At 34.6% G+C, this 23,959-nt stretch overlaps 1 protein-coding gene across 1 annotated transcript in view; it reads left to right on the forward strand.

Annotated features, from left to right (window-relative positions):
* Adamts6 (ADAM metallopeptidase with thrombospondin type 1 motif 6) overlaps positions 1 to 23,959 on the forward strand; it is a 222,041-nt gene that overhangs the window by 11,843 nt on the left and 186,239 nt on the right. Inside the window, exons 4-7 of the mRNA XM_026788997.1 lie at positions 9,002 to 9,170; positions 12,879 to 13,090; positions 13,818 to 13,901; positions 14,410 to 14,555. Of these exons, the coding sequence (XP_026644798.1) occupies positions 9,002 to 9,170; positions 12,879 to 13,090; positions 13,818 to 13,901; positions 14,410 to 14,555 (611 nt within the window). The remainder of the gene's footprint in view (positions 1 to 9,001; positions 9,171 to 12,878; positions 13,091 to 13,817; positions 13,902 to 14,409; positions 14,556 to 23,959) is intronic.

Genomic DNA, 23,959 nt, shown 5'->3' on the forward strand with positions numbered 1-23,959 from the left:
GTATTGGTAGTTTTTTTTGAGGCCCCTTCATACTGAGTTTCTTAGTGGGAATACACAAGTTTATATTCCTGCCAGCAGTGTGCAAGCTTTCTGTTTGCCCATGTCCTGTCAGCATTACTTTCCAGGATGATAGTCATTCTTACTAGGATGAACAAATCTTAAAGGAGTTCTCATTTGCATTTTCAATGGCTAAGGTTGTTGAACTCTTTTTCAAGTATTTATTGACCATTTGCATTTCTTCTTTTGAGAACTCTCTATTCAATTCATCATGCCATTTGTTGATTAGATGATTTATATGCTAGGTACTAACTGCCTGTGTGATGTATAGTTGGTAAATTCTGTACACTGTACCTTGATACTGGTGATTGTTTGCTGTATATAAGATTCCTAATTTCATTTGTCAATTCTTGGGATTATTTCTTGTATCATTGTGCATCTTTTCAGAAAATTTTTGCCTCTACTTATTTCATAAAGTGTATTTTCCTATGTTTTTCTCCAGAAATTTTAAAGTTTCAGGCCTTACATTAATAAGGTGTTTGATCCATTTTGGGCAAATTGAGAGATATAGGCTTAGTTTCATTCTTATGTGGAAATTTCATTTTCCTAGCACAGTTTGTTATAAAGACTATCTCCATAGAGTGCTTGTTAATTTTTTGTCAACTTGAGACAAGCTAAAGTTCTTTCAGAAGAGGAACTCTCAACTGAGAAAATGATTTTACCACATATGCCTGGAATTACTCTTGTGTGGTGTTTTTTGGCTTGATGATTGATGTTGAAGGGTCCAGACCACTGTGGGTGTTCACCCCGCTAACCTCCTGACAGGTTGCTTTGGGTTGTATAAAAAAAGCAAGCTGAGCTAGCCAGTAAAGAGTATTCTTCCATGGTCTCAGGTTCAGTTCCTGCCTGTGGTTTCTTGAATCATGATCCATAAATTGTAAGATGAAATAAATTTTTTATGCCCCAAGTTGCTTTTGGTCATGTTTTATCACAGCAATAGGAATCTACCTAGGGCCCTTGTGGCTAAAGCTGTAAGAGTTGATTTTTGTGTACTCTATTCAATTTCACTGATGTACAGACCTATTTTGTGCCAGTACTGTCATTCTTGTTGCTGTTTACTATGGTTCTTACTATAATTTGAGATCAAATGTTGTGACACCTCCAGCATTACTCTTTCTATTGAGCTATATGTTGCCCTTCATCCTTCTTCTTTCTCTTCCTCTTCTTTTTTCTCCTCCTCCTTCTTGAGACAGGGTTTTTCTGTACGTTTGGGTCCTGTCCTGGAACTAGCTCTTGTAGACCAGTCTGGCCTCGAACTCACAGAGATCCTCCTGCCTCTGCCTCCCGAGCGCTGGGGTTAAAGGTGTGCCCCACCATCGCCTGGTGCCCTTTGTCTTTCTATATAAATTTTATTATTACTCTTTTCTCCTGAAAACAATGCCATTAGAATTTTGATGTGGATTGCATTGAATAGATTGTTTTGATAATATAGTATTGACATTTTCACAATATTGTTTCTTCCAAGCCATGGACAAGGGAAATCTTTCTATTTACATTGCAGAGGTTTTTCAGCCCCTTGCTTAGTTTTTTTTTCTAAGATACATTATTTTAGTTTTGGAGACAAATTTGTGGATAGTTGATTTGTTTTTGTTTTCTGGTCATGTCTATTTGAGGGTCTGAATACTACGTTTGAATGTTTCTTTCTCTAGATTTAGGACATTTTCTGTTATAATTTTATTGAAGAAAGTCTCTATGTCTTTATTGTTTATGTATTCTCTTTCTTTTGCCCTCTTGATCACATCCTAGAGTTCTTGTGTTTATTTATTATTATCTTATTTATTTTCTCAAACATTACATCCTCACTGCAGTTTCTCTTCCCTTCATTCCTCCCAGCATCTTCCACCCCAGATTCCTTCCTCCTGTTTCCCTTCAGATAAGAGCAGGCCTCCAGAGATATCAACCAAACATGCCATAACAAGTTACAACAAGACTAGGCAGAAACCCTCATATCAAGACTGGATGAGGCAACCCATGAGGAGAAAAAGGGTCCCAAGGGCTGGGGAAAAGAAGAGTCAGAGACACTCCCTACTCCCACTGTTAGACCCACATAACACAAAGCAGCGCTGTTGTTTTATCTCCAGTGCAGCAGCTGCACCTGACTCTGCTTCTGTGTTAGGCAATAGTTGTGACTCTGCAGTTACTGCCCTGCTTCTGGTAGCCACCCTGCAGGACTTTTATGTCCCTGCTGCATCTGCCTCCTGCCCCTGCACCAAATGTAGTTTTAACTAAATCACAATTTTACCAATAAGACTCAGCAGAGGATGGAGCTAAAACCCTCTAGCTCAGTGAGGCTGAGGCACCTAGCTGAACTTTCCTCTTCAAAGCATCTCAGAAAGTATGTGGTTCTTTTGCTCCAAAAAAGATCTCCACACTCAGGGTCCCTCCCTACTACTATGTCCCTCTATGCATATTCTAGAGACCATTGACTCTCTATGTTTATTTTCTGTCAGCTACTTGCTAGTTCTGCCTCCTGACCCAAGGTTGATTTTATTTAAAGCAAATGCAAACTTGGGGTTCACACTGTTATTATATATCCATATGTAAATTTCCCTTTAAATACATTATTTAGCCTTGGATTTGGATTGGAGAATTGATAGTTATCACTGAAAAGTATGTGTCAATTCCTATTGTTTTGTTAGTTTTATTGTATTATGTGTTTTTCTATTCCTCAGATACTGTTCTAGTGTGGATTATTCTTTCATAAAATTTTATAGATCTGTTTACCTTTCTTATCAGTTGGAAGGATTCAAGTATATTCGTAGATCTGGTTTAGTGGTCATCAATTCCTTCAGCCCGCTTTTATCATGGAAAGTTTTCTTTACTCTTTTGATTATTACAGGTAGTTTTGCTGGATGTAGTTTCTAGGATGGCAGTTTTTCTCCTTTAGAGCTTGTAATAATCATTCTGAGTCCTCATGGCTTTTAAAGTTTTTGTTGATGGTCCTACCCTTTTATAAGTGACTTTGTGTTTTTCCCTTGAAGCTTTCAATGTGCTTTCTTTGCTCTGTATTTTTAATATTTTAACTATACTAGATCATGGGGATGTTCCTCTATGGTCTTCTTATATTTGGGTGTCAAAATACCTCTTATACTTGGATGAGCATCTCTTTCTTTGGATTTGGTACATTTTCTTGAAAATATTTTTCTTTGCCTTTAGCATGAAATTCTTCTCCTATACACATAGATTGTTCTTTCATGCATCCTATAGATCTTAAATGTTGCATTGTTCTTTCTTATTAATTATCGTTGTCATTGTTTGATTGTTTTAATTCCTTTACATTCTCTTTAAGCCTGGATATTCTGTTTTCTCCTTGACCGATCTATTGGTGAGGTTGCTTATGGAGCTTTTTATTTGACTTACTAAATTTTTCATTTCCAATATTTCAGGTATTTTTGAGTAATATATTTCATTAAACTCTTTTTTGTTTTCTCTTGGACTTTGTTCAAGAATTTATTTGTACACTCTGAACTTTTAATACACCACTTACATTCATTCCTTTGAATCTATTGTCTAGGTTTTCATTTAATTTATTCTTATTGGAGGACATCATTGCGCATTTAGTCACTTTTGGAGGAGTTATATTGCCTTTAATTTTCATGTTTTTCAAATATTTCATGCTTTTGCATTGAGGCTCATGCATCTTGGTTAGGATTAGATCCTTGGTTGGATATTTTCCCTAACGCTTTTTTCACTGGAAGCTATGAAACATGATGTGGTTATTATCTCAGGATACACTTACCTGGTTGCTGATTTTTGCCTAGATTCTTTCAGTTCCTTTCTAGACTCCTAGATACCTCTCACACTCCTGGGCAGTATTTTTTAAAATTATATGTATACATGTGTGTATGAGTGTTTTGACTGCATGTATGTATATGCACCATATGACCATGTATGTGCTTCATGCCTGTGAAGGCTAGAAAAGGGTGTCAGATTCTCTGGAAGTCTAGTTGAGGACAGTTGTAAGTACCATATGGGTTCTGGGAATTGAACCTGGGTCCTCCAGAAGAGCAGCCAGTGCTTAACCATGGAGCCATCTCTCCAGCCCCTCTTCTTTCATAGTGGGCAGACTTATAATGTCAAGTCATAGAAGCTAGCTCTTTTCAAGCAGTCATTTATAGATCAAGTCACAGATACTGCTCGAATTTATGGACAGTACAGGAGTTGAACTGTAAATGTTGTTCTCACCTTTGGGCCATTATTTGTGGGAATCAATGTCATGTTGGTTGCATCAATAAATAGTCCTTCACACATTAGATCACTGATGCTGGCCATGCCATTGGGTCCATCTGGAGTCCAGCCGAATGCTATGAAGACCCCTGAGCTGCCCCTTCTGATTTGTCTGTTTCCTAACCTTGCTGAATACCATATACAGTTCTGAAGTAAAGTTTCTCAGTACTAGAGGTCATTTTCTGCTAGCTCTCACAATCTAGTCACATGATGTTTACTGAGTTTCCTGAGTGTATAGTTCACTGAGGGTCTAGGGCCAGCAAGCTGCCAATTCATAAGGAGTCTTTTTGAAATCACACTAGTTTTTAATTATTAGATGAATTTTCTTTAATTACAAAGCACAAGTAACAAAACAATGTAGTGCTTTTATTCTAATATGTATTAAGCATATTCATATTGTATCATGTTACAATTTTTTGCCTTTAAACTATTATTTATTTATTTATTATGAAAGTATTATCATTATTATAGAACCACTGAAAATGTTCTTAACTGTTATATAATATATTTAAAATATTTTGATGACTTTTTCACCACAGTAAGTTTTATTGATAATTCTATATTTTGCTCTCTAAGTAAAATATTCTGAAAAGTGTCCATTAATTTTGTCTTTTAGTTATCAATAGATATTTAAAGGAATTTGGGCACATGTGTACACATAACAAAATTTAAGAATTGTGGTATAAAATATTGAAAACAGTGCTTATTTGAGAAATGATATTGCAGAAACTAACAGTGATTCAGAAAATTTAAATATTTATTTAGTGACTTGAGGTCACATAACTGCAATGGAAATAGAGAAGATAATGGTATGAGAACCTGGTGTTTCATATAGAAAAAAAGAAAAACTTTTGAAGTGGTAGTGAACCATCATTCCAGATTATACCAAGTCATTTAGAGAGTTTGATATTCTTGTTGGAACATTCACCAAAGAAACTGAAGATGAAGGAAATTATGATTGATTCGAGTTTGACAAAGAACACTGGGACGTGTGTAAGATGATGGGTAAAGGAGTAGGCCATAGAATCAGAATGAATCTAATCGAATCAGGAAGTGTAGCTTGGGTTTCCTGTAGAAACCCAGCAGTGAAGATATGACATTAGTCTTCATGATTCTGATACAATTAGAATAAGTGTGAGTAGGGATGCTGAGGGACATGAGAGTAGTGCTCTTGTCAGCCAGCCACAATTTTCTGGGGACTTCACTTATCCAGGTGTTCCTCTTTTCTAATCTTATGGTAATTTTTCCTTCCTCCCCTCGAGTCAGGTATTGTGTAGGTCCCTGCTGTCTCTTACCTCATTGTGGTTGTCTTTTCTGTGGGACTGCCATCCCCAAAATAATGACACGAGAGTTTTTATTATTATGAAAGTTTGGCCTTGAGCTTAGGCTTGTTCTCCAATAGCTCATATAACTTAAATTAACCTGTTTCTATTTATCTAGGTTCTGGCACGTGGCTTTTGCCTCTTTCCCATTCTGTATATTTGAGTTTCTCCAGTCTTGTGGGTGTCTCTTGCATTCCTAGATTCTAACCCTCTGTGTTCCTCTCTCTGCCTGGAAGTCCCACTTAACCTCTCCTGCTTACCAATTGGCTGTTTGGCTCTTTATTAAACTAATCAGGTGCCCTGGGCATGTGAGGTACAACATAGGAACATCTTCATGCAGTATAAATAAATATCCCACATGACCTTATTTTCTTTGTGCTTGGTCTTTTTATCAATACATCTTTCTTCACTTTCTCATTTACTTTATGCAGGCTTCTGTTCAAATAGCATTATATTTTGTGTTTGTGTGTGTGCAGGTGTGCATGTGTGTTCCAATGCACGTGGAACCCAGTAATCAGTCTCAGGTGTCGTTGCTTGGGTGCCATACACTTTGGTTTTTGAGACAGAATCCTCATTGACTTGGGCAAAGTAAGTTAGACTGGCTGACTATTGAGCCTCAGTGGTCCATCTTTTCCCATCTCCCTAGAGCTCGACTTACTTTAGGGAGCAATATTACAAGTGTGTGACTCCATACCTGCATGTGTACATGGTTTCTGGGGCCTCATCTCAGGTCTAAAACACATGAGGCAAGCACTTCACCAACTGAGTTATCTCTACAGTCCAAATAGTGCACCCGAGAGGATATTTCCAAATATTGTATGTAGTTTGCGTAAGCTTCTTATAATTCTGTGTTCTTTTTTCATTGCCCTTTCTCCTTTTTTAACATGACAATCTGATATATCATTTATATATGTAATCAATTGCGTTTTCCTACCTTTTCTGCTAGAATGTAAGCATTATGTCAGAGCCCAGACTTTCTTTGATTCACTGTTTTACCTCCATCATCTAGTATAGTTTTCATACTACCAGAGGCACTCAATCAGAAACAGCCCTTAGGTGATGAGATAATTATAATATAGTGATTAAGTGTCTAAACTCTGAGGTCAGTCAAATGAGTTTTCTGCTACAATTTGCCCCTTTAGCTTATTCGTAAAGCTGATCATATTGTTTATTTCATAGAACTATTAAAATTAAGTGAGACATGTGAAAACATTTTATAGGAAACATATTACATGAAACCTCATAAATGCCATTTCAGAATGTTTTCATTCTTACAAGGTTTCTTCTTTCTTGCTTATTAGCATTATGAATCTGTTTTTCCTCAATAACCTGAGATTTTGTTAGTGGCTTTCAACTTAATACTGATGATAGACCAGTATGACTTCAGTGTCCTAGTCTTTGTGGTTCAAATCCTAGATTGCTGTCCTACACTTTCTTTTAATCAAAGTCTTAACAAAACATGACTATGTTTTTAAAAACACTCTGCTCAGTTTTCTAGGACATTGTTAAACTGCCTGGTAAGTTCATTTTTACACAGATACTGGAGTTTGTTATAGTGTATTGAGTTATTCCTCAGGGTTTGTATTTAATATAGGGTCTACTACCCATAAGGACATAAACAATCATAAAAAAACATAAAGTTACTAAAGGCTCCTTTTTGTTGTTTTTTTATTCCTCAACTCATTTTGTGTAGGTTGTGGGTGAAGGACAACCTACTCTGTAAGTTATAACACATCTGATTATGTCTTATCTATCTAAGCATATAGTAGTTCAAATGAATTTCTCTAAATAGAATCATAGAAGTTTAGAAATCAAAGGGACATTAGAGATTATTTGGACTAGATGTTTTCTATGTTTTTTTTTCTTTTTTAGAAAAAGGAAACCTTTTTTTTCTCATATGAACTATTATTTGGAAACTTAGTACACTGATTAATAAAAACAGCTGATTCTGAGACCTGGAATCCAAGTCTAGGTCCCGCTTTGTCGTCTGGTACAATCCCTTTAGGGTACTTTATAGAACCCTAAAGGTTCCCCAGAGTGTTGTTTAAAATGAGTAATTTAGAGCACTTCTTTCATTTTTCTCAGCTGAGGAAATAGTTTAGAGAGTAGTATTTTAGCCGGTGTTAAATGTTAGTAGGGTGAAGAGCCATCCTTGCGTATGACGTACTTAGGAAAGCAGGAGTGGAAGATCAACGTTCTTCTTTATTTATTTTCTGGAGTTCTTATTTTTTATGCAGGTAATTTTCCCCATCTCATTTGTTTTTCATCAGTAAACTATTTGAACCTACTGCATATGAGACACATATTGGGGCTGTAGCTGATACAAAGAAATATAAAACATTATGCTTTTCTTGAAGAAAGCAATAGTTTAGTTGAAAGTTAGAACACGGAGGAAGAACATAGTACTAAACTTAATTAGCTTCAAGATTTGTGCTGAACCAGTGTGAATTTACTGTAATTAAATACATTTCTAGATTAAATAAATAAATTTATGGAATTGAATCAACTGAAAATAAATGATGTTGATAATAAGCTCTAATTTAGCTCAGAGGCATTATACCACTCCATTTAAGCCTGAGGAGCTTTAAGGAGCCATATGACAGCTGAGTAGGAGGTAACTAAGTAGGCATGATGTGATGTAGTACTGTGGGAAACCAAGGAGCTTTTTTTTGAATTGCAGCAAATCCCTTTTCCTTTCTCTATATATGCAGTGTTGGACAATCCTTGATTTTTAAGCTTGTTACTTCATATCCAAATGGGAACACATATTTTAGAAAAACATTAATCAGTATATCACAAACCTCAAATGTTCATGGTTACCACTGAAAAAGTTTCTTTCTCCCTTGGTTAGTGTTTACATCAGGCTCTTTTGTAAGAGGTCGTTCAGGGACCTAGCAGCTTTCCTTTTTGGCTTTTACCGCCCCTAAATTTGGGAGTCCTTTTATTCAGTTGGCAGTAGGGAAGCAGGGAGTGGAGAATTCCTCTGGAATGGTATTCAGAGACTGATCCTGAAGGTGATTTACAGCCCCTGCCCTTTTGTATTGGGTAAAACTTAATAATAACAAAGCTGCACCTAAACACAGAGAGTGAAGTTATGCACAATTTGGAAGGGAACTAGGTTTTTATAGCTGTCTCTACTAACTCAAAGAGTTTTTGAGGGAATGGGCATTTGACATATTTAGAGGGTGCAGAACATGTGCAGGTGTTTAATTGTCTTAAAATATGAAGAAATTTACATAATGCTCTACTTAATATAGAAAATAAACAAAATTTAAATTGACATATATTTTAAGCTCTGTTTTGAGGAGATACTGATTTGTCTTTTAATCTCGGTAATAAAGATATTTATTTAAAATGACCCTTCTAGGTAAACCCTTTGTTGCTCCTTCTTTTAGCATGGTATTATTGCTACAGAAGATGAAGAATATTTTATTGAGCCTCTAAAGAATACTACAGAGGATTCCAAACATTTTAGTTATGAAAATGGCCATCCTCATGTTATTTACAAAAAGTCTACACTCCAGCAACGACATATCTATGATCATTCTCATTGTGGGGTTTCAGGTGAGTGCAAGGTTTTGGAAAGCTTTGTGTATTGCTGATGTCTCTTTTTTTCTGGAAAGTAAAACATTATTAATGATAAAACTATACATGCCAAGTTAGATTTATAATGTCCAGAACCATCTTAAAAAGTATTACCTAGTAATAGTTTTAAGTCAGTTTGGAGGCTGTTTAAGAAATTCTTAAAATGTGTCTATATAAAATTTGACTTTTTTTTTTAAAAGAGAAGTATAGTTCCTTATTTTATTTACAACTTGCATGCAGAGGTCTTCCACAGCACCCCGTACTGTTGGGTTAGTTTGATGTTTTTATGCTGGTATCAGGAATACACACATCTTGGAGGCCTTCAAGCATTTAAGGTTGGAAGCCTTTAAGCATATCACAAGTTGTGATAGCACTGAATGCACAGCAGGGTCGACAAATCCAGGTTTCAGTGGTCAAGAAAAGTCTCATGGGAGATTGGACTTTTCAGCTGAGACCTGAGGGCAAGAGGAACATATCTGAGCCAAAGAGGAAGGTCAGCTGATACAGGGCTTCTAATGAGGTATTATATTGAATTTAAAAAACAAAACAGAATATTATATATCCTTTCTATATACATACATATCATGGTAGATATATAATTACATATGATATATACTGTCTTTATTGGACATTTGTATATAAAATATGCAGAATTTATTGTCTGACATACTGACAACCAAGCAAACTAATAATTTAAAAAACTAAAAGTTTGAAAATGGTAACAATCAGAATGGTGCTGATAGGAGCACTGAGAAGCAGCTTATGATAAGGTTCAGATATGTCTACATAATCTTTCAATGCTTTAAGTTAAAATAAATAGAAATTTAAAATAAATAGAAATTGAATGTCTCAGAGAAGTAAAACTGATCAAATTAGTGGGACTTATTCTATTTTTAAACAGTAGGCTGTTTAGCCAGAGGAATGAACAGGCATAATTTATAAATTAATGATTTTGTGATAGCAGATGACTGAAGAGGAGAAATTGAAGTTTTATTAATACAAAAACATGTTGACAATCATCACAACAATATTTATTATATTTTTCTGTGAAAAACACTTAAAAACACTCACTTATTACTCCACTGCTTTTGATGGCTGGAAGCCTGACTAGATGGGTCATTGCTTAGCCTTAGCTAGAGCCAAGATCCCCTCTGTCGTCTTTGCTGAAGAATTCCCTTGGTTCTTCCCAGAGTTCAGTTCTTTGTGGTTCTATATAGCTTTAGTTTTGACATGCCTGTGGGAACCTGTAGTTCCTTTCCATGAGTTAAAAAGCATGATTGCTTGCCCTCTTCAAGCCAGTAAGGAAAAGTCTAGAGGTGGCAAATGCACAGTATTGTATAACATAATCCATGTATTTATATATACATAATTACTTGTATTCCAATTTGGGGTCCTACCCACACTCATAACAGAGTATTCAAGACAGGGCTATTGTGGTAACCTATGGGTTTCAGGGTCGTTGTGGTAACCTATGGGTTTCAGGGTCATTGTGGTAACCTGTGGGTTTATTTGCCACAACTGGACATGAGCAGACACTGTTTTGGAGTAGGGAGAAGAGTATTGGGAAAATTGATATGTCCCTGTCTCCCTTGACCTTTAGAAATAAAGAGAATTATTTAATCTATGTGAACTCCAAAGTATTTAACTGTTTCTTCTCATGGTCATGTTTCATTTCTTCTTTGTAATGTAAAATTTCTCCATCTTACCAATACAAGGTTTCAAAAAGGCAAAAGCTAATGGAAGACCAATTAAAATAGTGCCACTTTCTGTCAATTATATATTAATTAAAATTTTCCTCATTAAATATTTTAGATACTGGAGGTGAAAAATTTTAATCTTCATAAAGACATGGAAGAAACGTATGTTAAGGTCCTCTACCTGCTCAAATTTAATTATTAAAGAAAAATATAAAAACATAATGATGTATTTACAAATGGCATACAGCTAAAACTGAAGACTATATTGCATGAACCATGCCAAATATGGTTTTTAGAATAACCAACTAAAATGCAGTTTTGTGGAGCCTAGTCCTAGGGGCACGTCTACAAAACACTCTCCACATAAGGCCCAAGGAACAGAAGACAGAGCAGATAAGAGCAAAGGACTGGGAGTTGTCTGAGAGACTTTGTCTCCTAGTATTGTCAGAAACTACACCCTTAAAGTCTTAGCAACAAGACTCCCTAACTGTGAACTGAGCAAGGGTGACACCAATAGATATGCCAAAGTCAATGGTGGAGTGTGTTGGGATGGCTTTTGGCTTCAGCCCTACACAAAGAACTATAAGCAACTAAGGAATGCTTAGAGTGGGAGAAATAGTCTTTTTCAGGGAAGAGCACACCAATGGGTTACCCAATACCAAATGGTCAGCCCTGAAAACATACATACAAGTAATATTATACAGACTGAGTACACACACACTCCTAACAGCAATTAATGAAAAAAGAGGTCATAAATTTAAAAGGATCAAGGAGGGGTATATGGCAGGTTTTGGAGAGAGGAAGGAAAAGGTAGAAATGATATTCTCAAAAAAGAGTGTGTTGCTAACATGTCTCTCAGGTCTCATGTTGTTATTACCTCTTACCTTTATTTTATTTTCCTGTTTCCATTTTCCAGGTGTGTATGTTTGTGTGTGTGTGTGTATGTGTGTGTAAACATGTTATCTGTTTCTTTGTTTCTTTTGCTGTGTATGGGTGCATGTGTGTGTAGCTTGCATGTGTATAGGTACATGTGCTTAAGGTGCCACCTGGATGACGTGGAAAATCATTCTCTTTGTCTTTTCACCTACTTATCAAGTCAGGGTCTTTAAATCCAGCCTACAGCTCACTTCTGTGATTAGCTTTGATACTCAGCTTGCTCTTGATATCCCCTGTTCCTGCCTTCGGAGGTTGGATTACAGGTGATTTGCCTCACTCACCTGTATTTAAGTGGCTTGTGAGGGGTCAGTAATACTCTGTGTGTTCTGCCAACATAAATAATTGAAGACAGCAAAATTTTGTGGGAAGCCTAATTCATAGCTTTTTAGAACTGAGAAGAAGAGAATAGGATCTAATTAAAACTTTTTTTTAAACTTTTATTTTATGTCTATTGTTATTTTGCTTGCATATGTGTCTGTGTGAGGGTGTCAGATCTTGGAGTTCCAGACATGTGAGCTGCCATGTAATTGCTGGGAATTTGGAAGGGCAGTCAGTGTTCTTAACCATTGAGCCATCTCTCTGGGACCGCCTAATTAAGACATTTTAACAAGAGCATCTTACTGTAATACAGATGCCTTTCACATTGGGGATAGATACTGCATCATAGTCGTTTTCTGTCTGCATGGTTTTAGTCTAGTTTAGAAGTTTAGGCCCTAGTTTATTTTAATTGTAAATGGTTCATTGCAGTATATACTCCAATTTAGAATATAAATAGTCACTGGAAGAATAGGAAATGACTTGTTTAAAAATCTATTAATTACTTCACTTTATAGGTATATTTTATTTTCATGAGCAATTGAATGATAATTTTTCAGATACGATAACTAATTTAAAGATTTGAAAGTTTTTCTTGTTTATATAGTTCTTTACTCTCTTCTTATTTTGAATATGTTAATCCATTAGAGAGTTTATGAGAAACCTATCTACATGAGATCTATACATAAGTATATTTTGTTAGTGAATCTATCTGAACTACTTATTACTTTTATCGTAGATCTCACAAGACATGGCAAACCTTGGTGGCTGAATAAGACATCTGCTTTTTCTTCCTCCCCACCAATTAATGACACACATATTCACCGCAGACAGAGAAGATCTGTGAGCACTGAGAGATTTGTGGAGACACTGGTAGTGGCAGACAAAATGATGGTGGGCTACCATGGCCGTAAAGACATTGAACATTACATTTTGAGTGTGATGAATATTGTAAGTTTGATCCCTCTATATACTGTCTTACTAAGTAGTTTGTTGTGTTTTATACTAAAGTAATGAATTTTTACTGAAATAAATAATGATAAACTTTCATTTGTATAAGTTGGTAAGAAATGAATTTGAATCATTTTAATTAACTGCTTGGGATTGAGTCTAGAACTTGTACTCAGAAAACACATACATGCACTGCCATGTCATTTTGTTGAGTTTTTTCAACCAGACTAAGAATTTGTCAATTGACCTTTTTTGGGGAGGCAGGGGGACAGGGTCTCTCTATGTAACCATGGCTTGCTGAATTTCACTATGTAGAATGAACTATATCTGCTTGATTTAAGGCATGTACCACCATACCTGGCTGGTCAATTAACTTTTAAATTACATAGAAAAAATGTAAAATATCTTGTTGTTCATTTTTAGTTAATGCCAGTGTTTAAAAATGCATCCTCAAGTCTTGTTTAAGGAGCTTGGAACATCAACTCATATTGTAGATTTTGTGATGCATGCATTTCTTCTCTAGGAGTGGATAGTTCTTGTAGATTTACATAAAATCCTTTAACCAAAGCATCTTGAAGATGGAGTCCTAAGTAGTATAGGGTAAATGAATATCTTTAAATATCACCATTAAGACCTAAAAATTGCTTTTTATCTTTTTTAGAAATTCAAAATATCATTCTATTATTTTTGTCTGACTTTTTGTCTTTTCTTATTTTCTGGAGGTCAGGTTGCCAAACTTTACCGTGACTCCAGTCTAGGAAACGTTGTGAATATTATAGTGGCTCGCTTAATTGTTCTCACAGAAGATCAGGTAAGAATGAATTAGTTTATACATCAAAGCTTTTAGGCTATTGGATTATGAGCAGATATATTTTTTGTTACTTCTTTTAGGAAGTCATAGTTAAATATTTTTTTGCTCCTGACTTTAATTTTTATGCAATATTGAAATACTCTGTAATAATATATATCTTATGTCTTATTAAAACTTTTCTCCATATATACATACTTGCTACGTGTTTCAGAATTAAGGATGACCATTTATTTGTATGGCTTACCTGAAAATAATGGTTTTGGTTGTTTTTTGTATGCTGACATTTCATATATGTTCTCTTTATTGTTGAAGTTGGAACTGGAAGGAAAGTCTATTCAGTAGTAAATTTAATGAATCCTAGGTCAGATGTTGTGGAGATAAAAATCGGCAAGAGATTATTCCTAGAAACCACTGCTTCTACTTATAGTCCCACTTTAGCTTTCAAAAGTTTGACAACTGACCTTAGTAATTTGTTTGGAACATTTCTGGTATGCATGTTGTATTGCAGCCAAACTTGGAGATAAACCATCATGCAGACAAGTCCCTCGATAGCTTCTGTAAATGGCAGAAATCCATTCTCTCCCACCAAAGTGATGGAAACACCATTCCAGAAAATGGGATTGCCCACCACGATAATGCAGTTCTAATTACTAGGTATGGTTTGTTGCAAGTATTTTTCCTTTGATTGTTGTGTTTGCTTAATATTGTAACTATATTTGGTTTTATCTAAAGCCTCATGCAGAAAATGAGTGTAGAAAGCGCAAAGTGGTAATTTATTTTTTTATTACTGTGAAAGAATATGGTCTACTATTAATGTGCTTATATAAAATGAGCTAAATAAGAAAGAAAGATTAAGATTTAATTTGGAAATTTAATAAAATGACTTTTCTCCTTATAAATCCTATTTGTAATATTAAGTTGTAAGCACAAATACCATTTGTTAAAATATTAAAAACAAGATTTAAAAGCATGAGAAATAAATTGTCACTTTTGGTTATAAAATATGACAACTATTCCTATGTACTTCCTAGTTGTGTTACTTTGTGTTAATTTACTAAAAAAAGAGAAGATTGTATGTCTATTTAACTATACTATTTAAATTAAGCATTTAAGTGCAAAAAAACATGTTCAGAGTTGGAGAGATAGCTCAGTGGGTGTGAGCTTGGGCTGCTTTTGGAGAAGACCCCTTCATATCTCATCACCCACATTGGGCATCCACACTGCCTATAGCTAAGGTTCTGGAGCGTCTGATGCCTTCTGCAGCTACTGGTACATAAATTGCATACATTCACACAAACACACACATATACATAAAAAAGTCTTTAGGAAGTTCTCTTCTAAGAAAAGTCAGTGCTCCACAATAACCCAGTGAAATCACCCCTCTTTCCTTTTTACAGTGTTGTTTGTGCTTACTCTCCAACAGCTCTGCGGAGTATATATAGCATTGGGATTTTTTGCATGTTAGAAATGAGGAAACTAAATCAAAATAGTTAAATAAGTTTTTTAAGGTCATTCAACTAATAAATCAAAATAGACTTAACCCCTGATGATCTTGTTTTCTTTTTATTAGCCTTTGTACATTGATTTCTTTTTATTTTTCATTTTTTATCTTTCAATGTTGTTAGTCTGACATCTAGAACAAGGGCTCCAGCTGTCTTCCTGTCTTAACCTCCCAAATAGCTGGGACTGTGGATGTGCCAAACTTTGTTTTAATTTATTTATATTCTGACAGTGATTGTGTAGAAACATTATTCTTTAATAATCCTAACATAATAATTTTGAACTTAACTCTATTTATAAATAAAAGACAATAAATTAACAAAATGAACAGTAAGCAAATGGAAACAAATGCTGTCTTGGCTGAGTGAAATAGCTTTGTCATTTTGATTATTTTTTTTTCATTTGCAAGCATATATTTAACATATGCATGATCTGTGGTAGGCTTCTATTCTTTAACATCTAAGGAGGGAGGTAGGATCAGAATCTTGACACTCAGTAAGATAACATGATTTAACTTTTACAAAAACTTCTGTCAACTGTACCATAAAGTTTCCGAGTACTTTTTAAGGTATACTTGTTTTAATTTTGGACTAGCCTCATCTTCCTGATGTCAGAAACTAGATACTTTTATCATATGCTTGCTGAATAAAACTACACCTTTTGGTCCTTTATGTATGTGCTGATACAACTGTCTGATCAGTTTTCTGATTCCTCATAGTATTTATACCTGAAACACTATCAAATATACTTAAGGAATTAAAAATTTACTAGGAATTGTGATAATGTAGAAACCTTTTATTCACTAACATATATGGACATGGTTAGTGTTAATGAAATCATGGAAAACTTCTACTATGTATATAGTTATCAAAATGATCCACACAAATTTACATGCTTTCTGTATTCCTTTCTGTCTTATATAACTACAGCTATACAGTTTCAATATATCTGCACTAGATTTTCACATTTTTTTTTCAGAAAGTAACAGAAGTTGCATCAAGGCTACAGATCCATAAGTATTTAAGTAGGAAACAGATTTGGGCAGTTTACTACCCTATTATGGCTACAATATTCAACTCTTAATTTGCCCAGATAGCTCCTTAATTCTCTGTTGAGTTTTTTGCTTTGTAGGCTACTTTGAGTGGATTTGATATCTGAAATTTGAACATAACTTTCTTTCTTTCTTTTATTGTCTCTGGTAACCAGTCATAGTAGCATTAGAAATACCATCAGGATTTAATAGAAGTCAGTGTTCAGATCTCCTATCAATCTATATTGGATAATGTAATTGAGGTCACAAGAATGCCTTTTGTAGCAGGTGAAGATGGCTCATTTGGTAAAATGTTTGGTGGGGAATCATTAGTACCTGATTTCAGATCCCTACCATTCCCATAAAAACCCAGATGTAGTAATATACATTGATGGGAAAGCAGAGACAGAAGGAAATAGCTGACTGGAGAGATGGGCTAGAGAGATAGCTCCGTAGTTAAGGGTGCTTGCTGCTCTTGCAGAGGATCTGGATTTGATTCCTAGCGTCCATATAATGACTTGCAACTGTCTCCAGTTTTAGGGGTCTGACATCTTCTGACCTCTATGGAGACCAGGAATGCAAGTGGTGTATACAGATACCTGCAGATAAACATGCATGCATGTACAGTACAATTAAATAAACCTTTAGCAAATATGGTGGAGAAATGATTGAAAAAGACACTCGACATTAACCTCCTGCCTCCATACTCACAAGTATACGTATGTGTTTCCACATACAAGCATGCACATGAACATGTGCACACATACAAATGTCTCTTTAGGGCATTATCTATTTTAAACTACTATTAACACCTCAAGGTGATGCTAGTTTATATACTTGGGTCACAGAATGCCTAATCAAAATGAGTTGATTACTATTTTCATTATGTAGTTGTTTTTCAGTGAAGGAGTGAGAGTTATCAGTGAATATATATACACATATTGATACATATCATGATGTTATTTTTAGTAAAATTCAGAGAATTCCACAAATGATTTTATATTAAGGTTGAAACCTGTATCATATAACTTGCACACTCAGAGTTGTAACTCCACCATTTATTAGTAGAGCATGATTTATGTTTACTTGAAATGTCAGCTCACTAGGGGTAATGTGGAATGTAGTTGTCAAGGATTACACAAGAAAACCGGTGATACTTTTATCTCCACAAGATCAAATTTGTTCCAAGAACTTAAATGTTTTAAGCGCAAAGTCATTTGGAACTTAGGCAGTTTTAAGAGCTCTGTTAAAAAAAAGATACTATTTTATTTTATTCATTTGAGTTTAAACTGTACCCTGCAAAGTTATTAGGTCACTGACTAGACAGAAAGAAAACAGGTGTGTCCAACCTTTGATATTATAACACGATGCTGTCATTGACAAAGTTCTCCCTTGAGAACTGAGCAATCCAACTTTAAAAAAGAACTCACAAAAAATCTCTTATAACATTTTAGTAAGTTTACAATTTTGTATTAGGCTAGGCCACATTTATAGCAATACTGAGCTACATGCAAACCCAGTGACTGAATTGAATGTACTATCAAATTAAAACATAATTGTTTTATCTAGTATTAGTAATACTGAAAAACAAGAACTAAGAACTCATCAAGTTATTTACATATTCTATCTTTCATATACATGTACATGTTTTACATGTAAACCTATGTGTCTTGGTCTCTTGGTCACTGTTCTGTTTCTGTGAAGAGACACTATGGGCAAGGAAAATCTTATAAAAGAAAGCATTTAATTAGGGGCTTGCTTGCAGTTTCCGAGGTTAGTCCATTATCATCATTGAGGGAAACACGGCAGCATGTCATGTAGGCAAGCACTGGAGCAGCAGCTAAGAGTTACATCCTGATCTATAGGCAGAGGGAGCAACACTGAGCCTGGTGTGTGCTTTTAAAACCTTAAATCCACTCCCAACCCATCCTCAGTGACACACTTCCTCCAGCAAGGTCATACCTACTCCAGCAAGGTCATACCTATGCCAGCAAGGCTACATCTCTAATCCTTCTCAAATATTGCCACTTTCTGGTGACTAAGCTTCAGATAAATGAACTTGTGGGAGCCATTTCTATTCAAAACACCACAATATGTATTTGTAACATTTTATAGATATTGTTATTAATACGTAATAATTTATAATGTAGTAAACAACTGTTGTTACCAATCAGACTCATAAAAACTTGACATATAGCTCCATGTCACTTCCTAAAATGATGTTCAGTTTCTTCTCTATGATATGATATTACCGGATCTCTTATCTCTGAATACCAACTGGTTAGTGCAATCATATATATGTGTGGAAATGTGGCGACATTTCTCTGTATTCTATTTTATATGTTATATTTTATTTATCTAATCTTTTATGTATATGAGTATTTTGTCTGCATTTATGTCTGATTACCACTTGTGTGCGTACTGCCCATGGAGGCCAGAAGAGGGCATAGGATCCATGGGGATGGGAGTTGTGAATTACTTTGTAGGTGCTGGGTATTGTTCCTTGGTCCTCTACAGAAGCAAGGGGTACTCTTAGATGATAAGCCATCTCTCCTTCCCTAAAGTATATTTTAAATAAACAATTGCAGGACAATGAGAATGTTCTTTTTTTGTGGTTTCTATCTAAACCCTCAAAATTATCAACTTTTGGTTTTGCTTATTTGTTTTCAAGACAGAGTTTCTCTGTGTAACATCCCTGGCTGTCCTGGAGCTTGATTTGTAGACCAGGCTAGCCTCAAACTCACAGTGATTCACCTGCCTCTATCTCCAAGTGCTGGGAGTAAAGACATGCACCTCCATGAATCGGCAGAATTATGAACTTCTAATGACTATCTAACTATGTTAGTCAATGATTAAACTCTGCACCATAAATTCTTGACACTCAAGTTATTGGGCAAAGTAGGACTGTGTAATATTAACTTGATAAAAATCTTTAAAATTAATTTTTGTTATATTTTGTGCTTTTATAAATTATATCTAAAATTGATCAAGTTTTATGTATTTATTATATAGTGTTTTGACATATGTGTAAATTTTGGAATGCTTAAATCAAATATTAGCTTGATTTGCATCATCTTATATACTTCGTTAACATACATATTAACAAACTGCTAATAACAGTTGCTTAAGAAAAAAATCTTGCCTATGACATATTATTTACTTTTCATTTCCACATGAAGACAGGAAATATCAATCACAAACTTAAAATTAAACCCATTTCTGGATTTATGTTGTGGTAAAAAATATTTAAGAAATTTATACATAGTTTGAAATTCAGTAGGAAGCTGATGAAGTAGACTGTACTATTAGTAAAAGCTGATTTATATATTTTTGTCTTTCTCTTCTATAAGGTATTGGAAACATAATTTTCCATTTTAAGATATTAACATGTTGCACTTTATGTATCTGGAATAGAAATATCACCTAAATTCTTTTTGCATGGAAACAATATTCTTGAGATATAATTCAGACCACATAATTTATCCTTTAAAAGGACAATTCAGTGGTTTCTGTGTACTTGCTCAGAAGGTAATGATACCATCACTATAATTAATTTTAGAATACTCTGTTACTTCTAAAGGAAGTCATGCCCATTCCCCTGACTCCCAGCCCTAGCCTTGCCAGCCCCAGACAGCAGCTAATCTAACCTTTTATTTTACCTATTCTGGACCTTTCACAGATATCATTTATCTATGATATGGCATGTATTAATATCACATTCTTCTTACTAGCCTAAATCCAGTGTAACAGATTCAAGAATTCCTTTCTTCAGTAGGCTATTTTTCTATTTCTTTAAAAAAAAATTTTTATTGTGCATGTGTTTGTGTAGGCACCTTGAGAACTGGAGCTATAGGCAGTTGTACGCTACCTGAAGAGGGTGCTGGGAACTGAACTTGGGTCCTCTGCAAGAGCAGCAAGTGCTCTTTTTTTTAAACCATTTTTTTTTATTGTTTTTAATCAAGCAATCCATTTTTGTTTGTTCCCCTCCCATCCTCCCCTCTCCTTACCTACCCTCTCCTGTGACCCCCACGCTCCCAATTTACTCAGGAGATCTTGTCTTTTTCTCTTTTTCTGCAGCAAGTAATCTTAACCTCCAAGCTTTCTCTCCAGTCCTCTTATTAGGTTATTTTTTAATCAATATACTTTTATAACTTCTATTTGTGAAAAGCATAGTACTAAAAGTATAGATGCAAAATGCACACTAATTCCCATTATTAGATCCTTAAATAAAATTGGTGTATTTATTCTCATAAGGGGTCATAACTGTTTACTTTGGCACTCCTAGGTCATAAAGGAATGGGGATTTCTGAAGTAAATCAACTATATAAAACTTAAAAATTGCTTTAAAATGGTTTTGATAGAGTTTGGCCTATAATGTATGAATTTAAACACATTTTTTAAAAGACTATATCTGTCTGGATTTAATACTGGCTTCATGGTGATGTGTGAAGAAAGACAGATAAAAAGATTAAACATGGCACAATAACATTTAATTCATAAGAAATAAAAATGCTCAAGGAAATAATAATATTAAATATTTTATAACTTATTATCATTAGGTTTAAGGACAATATATGAGTTTTGAGTTCAGATTATAGAAAGGTGGATTTTGCCAGCAGCTGTTTTGAAGCACGTGGTCTTCTTCCTCTATGGCCCACCATTCCTGCCATCCTCTCCTCTCCTGTGTCTTTTCCGTTGTCTTATTGGTTCTTTACTCAAATCTATTTATTGACAATTGTTTTCTCTCCGGTCTAGAACTACGGCAAACTAGAATGATTATAATTTCTTGTGTAAACAGTCTTTTAAGAGTGAAAGTAGGTATCATTCACAGTTAGCTCTAGAATATGGGTACAAGCTAGGGCCTGCCAAAACAGGCATTAACTGTGATTGTGAAGTTTCAACTAAAAATGAAAATAAGATGGTCTATTGTTATTATTGTTTTAAGAAAGAGTAACTTCAGGACTGACATTTGTTTTATGTTTGTACCAATGTATTTGTATATAAACATGCTTATTATATGCCAAATAATTAAGAGTTTTATAAATGCTTAATATTTTATGCTTAACTGTATAAATTGGATACTGCTATTATCTCTCATTTTTGACAGGGAAGTTGAGGAATAGTTAGTGAAAGCAAGATTTAAAACAAACTAGTTGCAGAGTTCTTTTTAAAGCACTTAACAAAGTAATTATGTGGAGATACTTTAATATGTTTGGCACCTGTGGTAGGTGGTGATCAAAGATGGTCCTAGTGAACTTCACCTTTTGGTATTAATTTAAAAAATATTTCATATGTATGAGCATTTGGCCTCTGTGTGTATGTGTACCTAGTGCCTGAAAAGTTCAAAGTGGTACTGGTGATCTGACCATGTGAGCAGGCATGTGGATGCTTGGAATTGATCTTGGGCCCTCTGGAAGAGAAGCAAGTGTTCCTAATTGCTGAGCCAATCTCCATCTTGATATTTTTGGCCCTATGTGATCTTTCTCCTTGAGTGTATGTTTGGCCCTATGTGATCTTTCTCCTTGAGTGTATGTTGCATAGTAAATTAATATATTCAGTCTTTTTACATGTTAGGTCATATTTTGTGCATGCTATTGTAAATGATATTATTACTAAAATTTTATTTTAAATTGTTACTATTATATGTTGATTGAATATTCTGTAACATTGCTACTTATTAGGTTTTAGTAGCTTGTATTTGTAAGTGTAGTGTTTGTGTTTTGAGACAAAGTAAGAGGGTATCTTAACACATAGCCCCAATGGCCTTGAATTTGTCTTATCAGTATCCTCCTGCCTCTCTGCCTCCAGACAATCACGTACCAGTATGCCATTGACTAGTTTTACAAGTTTTCAGTTTTTTGTTTCTCATATATATGTATATATATTTATTTATTCATATATCTATATCTATATCTATATATATGTTTCATTTATGTTGTTCTATTTTTTGTTCAGGGGTTTCTTGTTTTTATGGATATGTGGTATGTGAATTGAAAGATGTATTTTCAAACATCTTGCTAATTTGGATTTACTGATTTATTCTTGTTTTTTCAAATTTGCTTTAAAGAGTTTGAGAATATTTTACTTAGTTAGATAGCAGTTTGTAATTATCTACTCTTGGTATGCTGAGGACTCTCCTTGTTTGTAACATTTAAAAAATTTTAATAGTATGGCTTTCTTTTAAGGTATTTTATTTGTTGGATATACTTATATAGGCTTTGATTTATAGCATTATTTTAGATATGCTTTTAGAAAGTAGCAGGTATTTAGAAGAGTACTTCTTTATCCTTTTGTACATCAATCTTTCAGGTGTATTGTCTATATTTATTGTGACTTTTTATGTTTGTGGAAGGCTTCTCTTTTCTTGCTTTCTAAGCTATATATCCTCTTTAGTTATAATGTGTATTATATATCTTTGGATTTATATCTTCCATCAGTATTTGGGTATTACATATACATTATATTTACAATCACAGATTCTCATTTTTTTCTGGGTCTATTGATATATGGTTCGCTTGAATATATATATATATATATTCAGTCTACAAGTTTTTGCCAGGCTGTGATGGCACACGCTTTTAATCCCAGTATTTGGGAGGGAGACAGGCAGATCTCTGTGAGTTTGAGGCCAGTCTAGTCTACAGAGCAAGTTCCACGACAGACTTCAAAGCTACAGAGAAACCCTGTCTTGAAAAACCAAACCAAACAAACAAAAACACAAAAACAAAACAGAAAAATTCTCCAAAAATCTACAAGTTCTTAATTTCCCTTTATGCTGTAATTATTCTGTATTTTACTCATTCACCAGATTCTTTTTGTAAAATCATACCTAATTTATTTTAGAAGTTCTGGTTTTTCTCAAGTCTTCCTAACCATTTGAAAGATTTTCCATTGCTTTTAAAACTTCTTGGTTCACTTTAGAACTTAATATTTTGGGTTGCGAGAGATAGTTCCATCAATGAAGTGCTTGCTGTGTAAGTATCAAGATCTGGTTTGACTCCTAGAACTCATGGGAAAACCTAAGTGTGATAGGCGCACTTCTAACTTCAGCATTGGAGACAATAGGACCTAAGTTCAGAAGGGAACAGACAAATGGACTAGGGAATGAGGTATGAGATGTAGTCAAAATTAAATCCTTGAAATAGATGTAGAAACTATACAACAATATGGACAGTATAGATAGCAAGTCAAAATAAAGACAATGAGAGCTGAGCGGTGGTGGTGCATGCCTTTAATTCCAGCACTTGGGAGGCACAGGCAGGTGGATTTCTGTGAGTTTAAGGCCAGCCTGGTCTACAAGAGCTAGTTCCTGGACAGGTTCCAAAGCTACAGAGAAACCCTGTCTCAAAAAAAATTATTTAAAGTTATGTTTACTTTTCTTTTTTCCTGCAGAATTGATTTGAGGTTTTTGTGTACATATGTGCCTTTTCCTCTCTTGATAGACCATTTTGTGCCTTGTGAATTCTACTTTAATATTTAATTGATTTATTATTATATTTTCAAAATGTATTTTTATTTTTGAAAATAT

Source organism: Microtus ochrogaster, unplaced genomic scaffold, assembly GCF_000317375.1.
Source record: "Microtus ochrogaster isolate Prairie Vole_2 unplaced genomic scaffold, MicOch1.0 UNK11, whole genome shotgun sequence".
Taxonomy (NCBI): Eukaryota; Metazoa; Chordata; class Mammalia; order Rodentia; family Cricetidae; genus Microtus; species Microtus ochrogaster.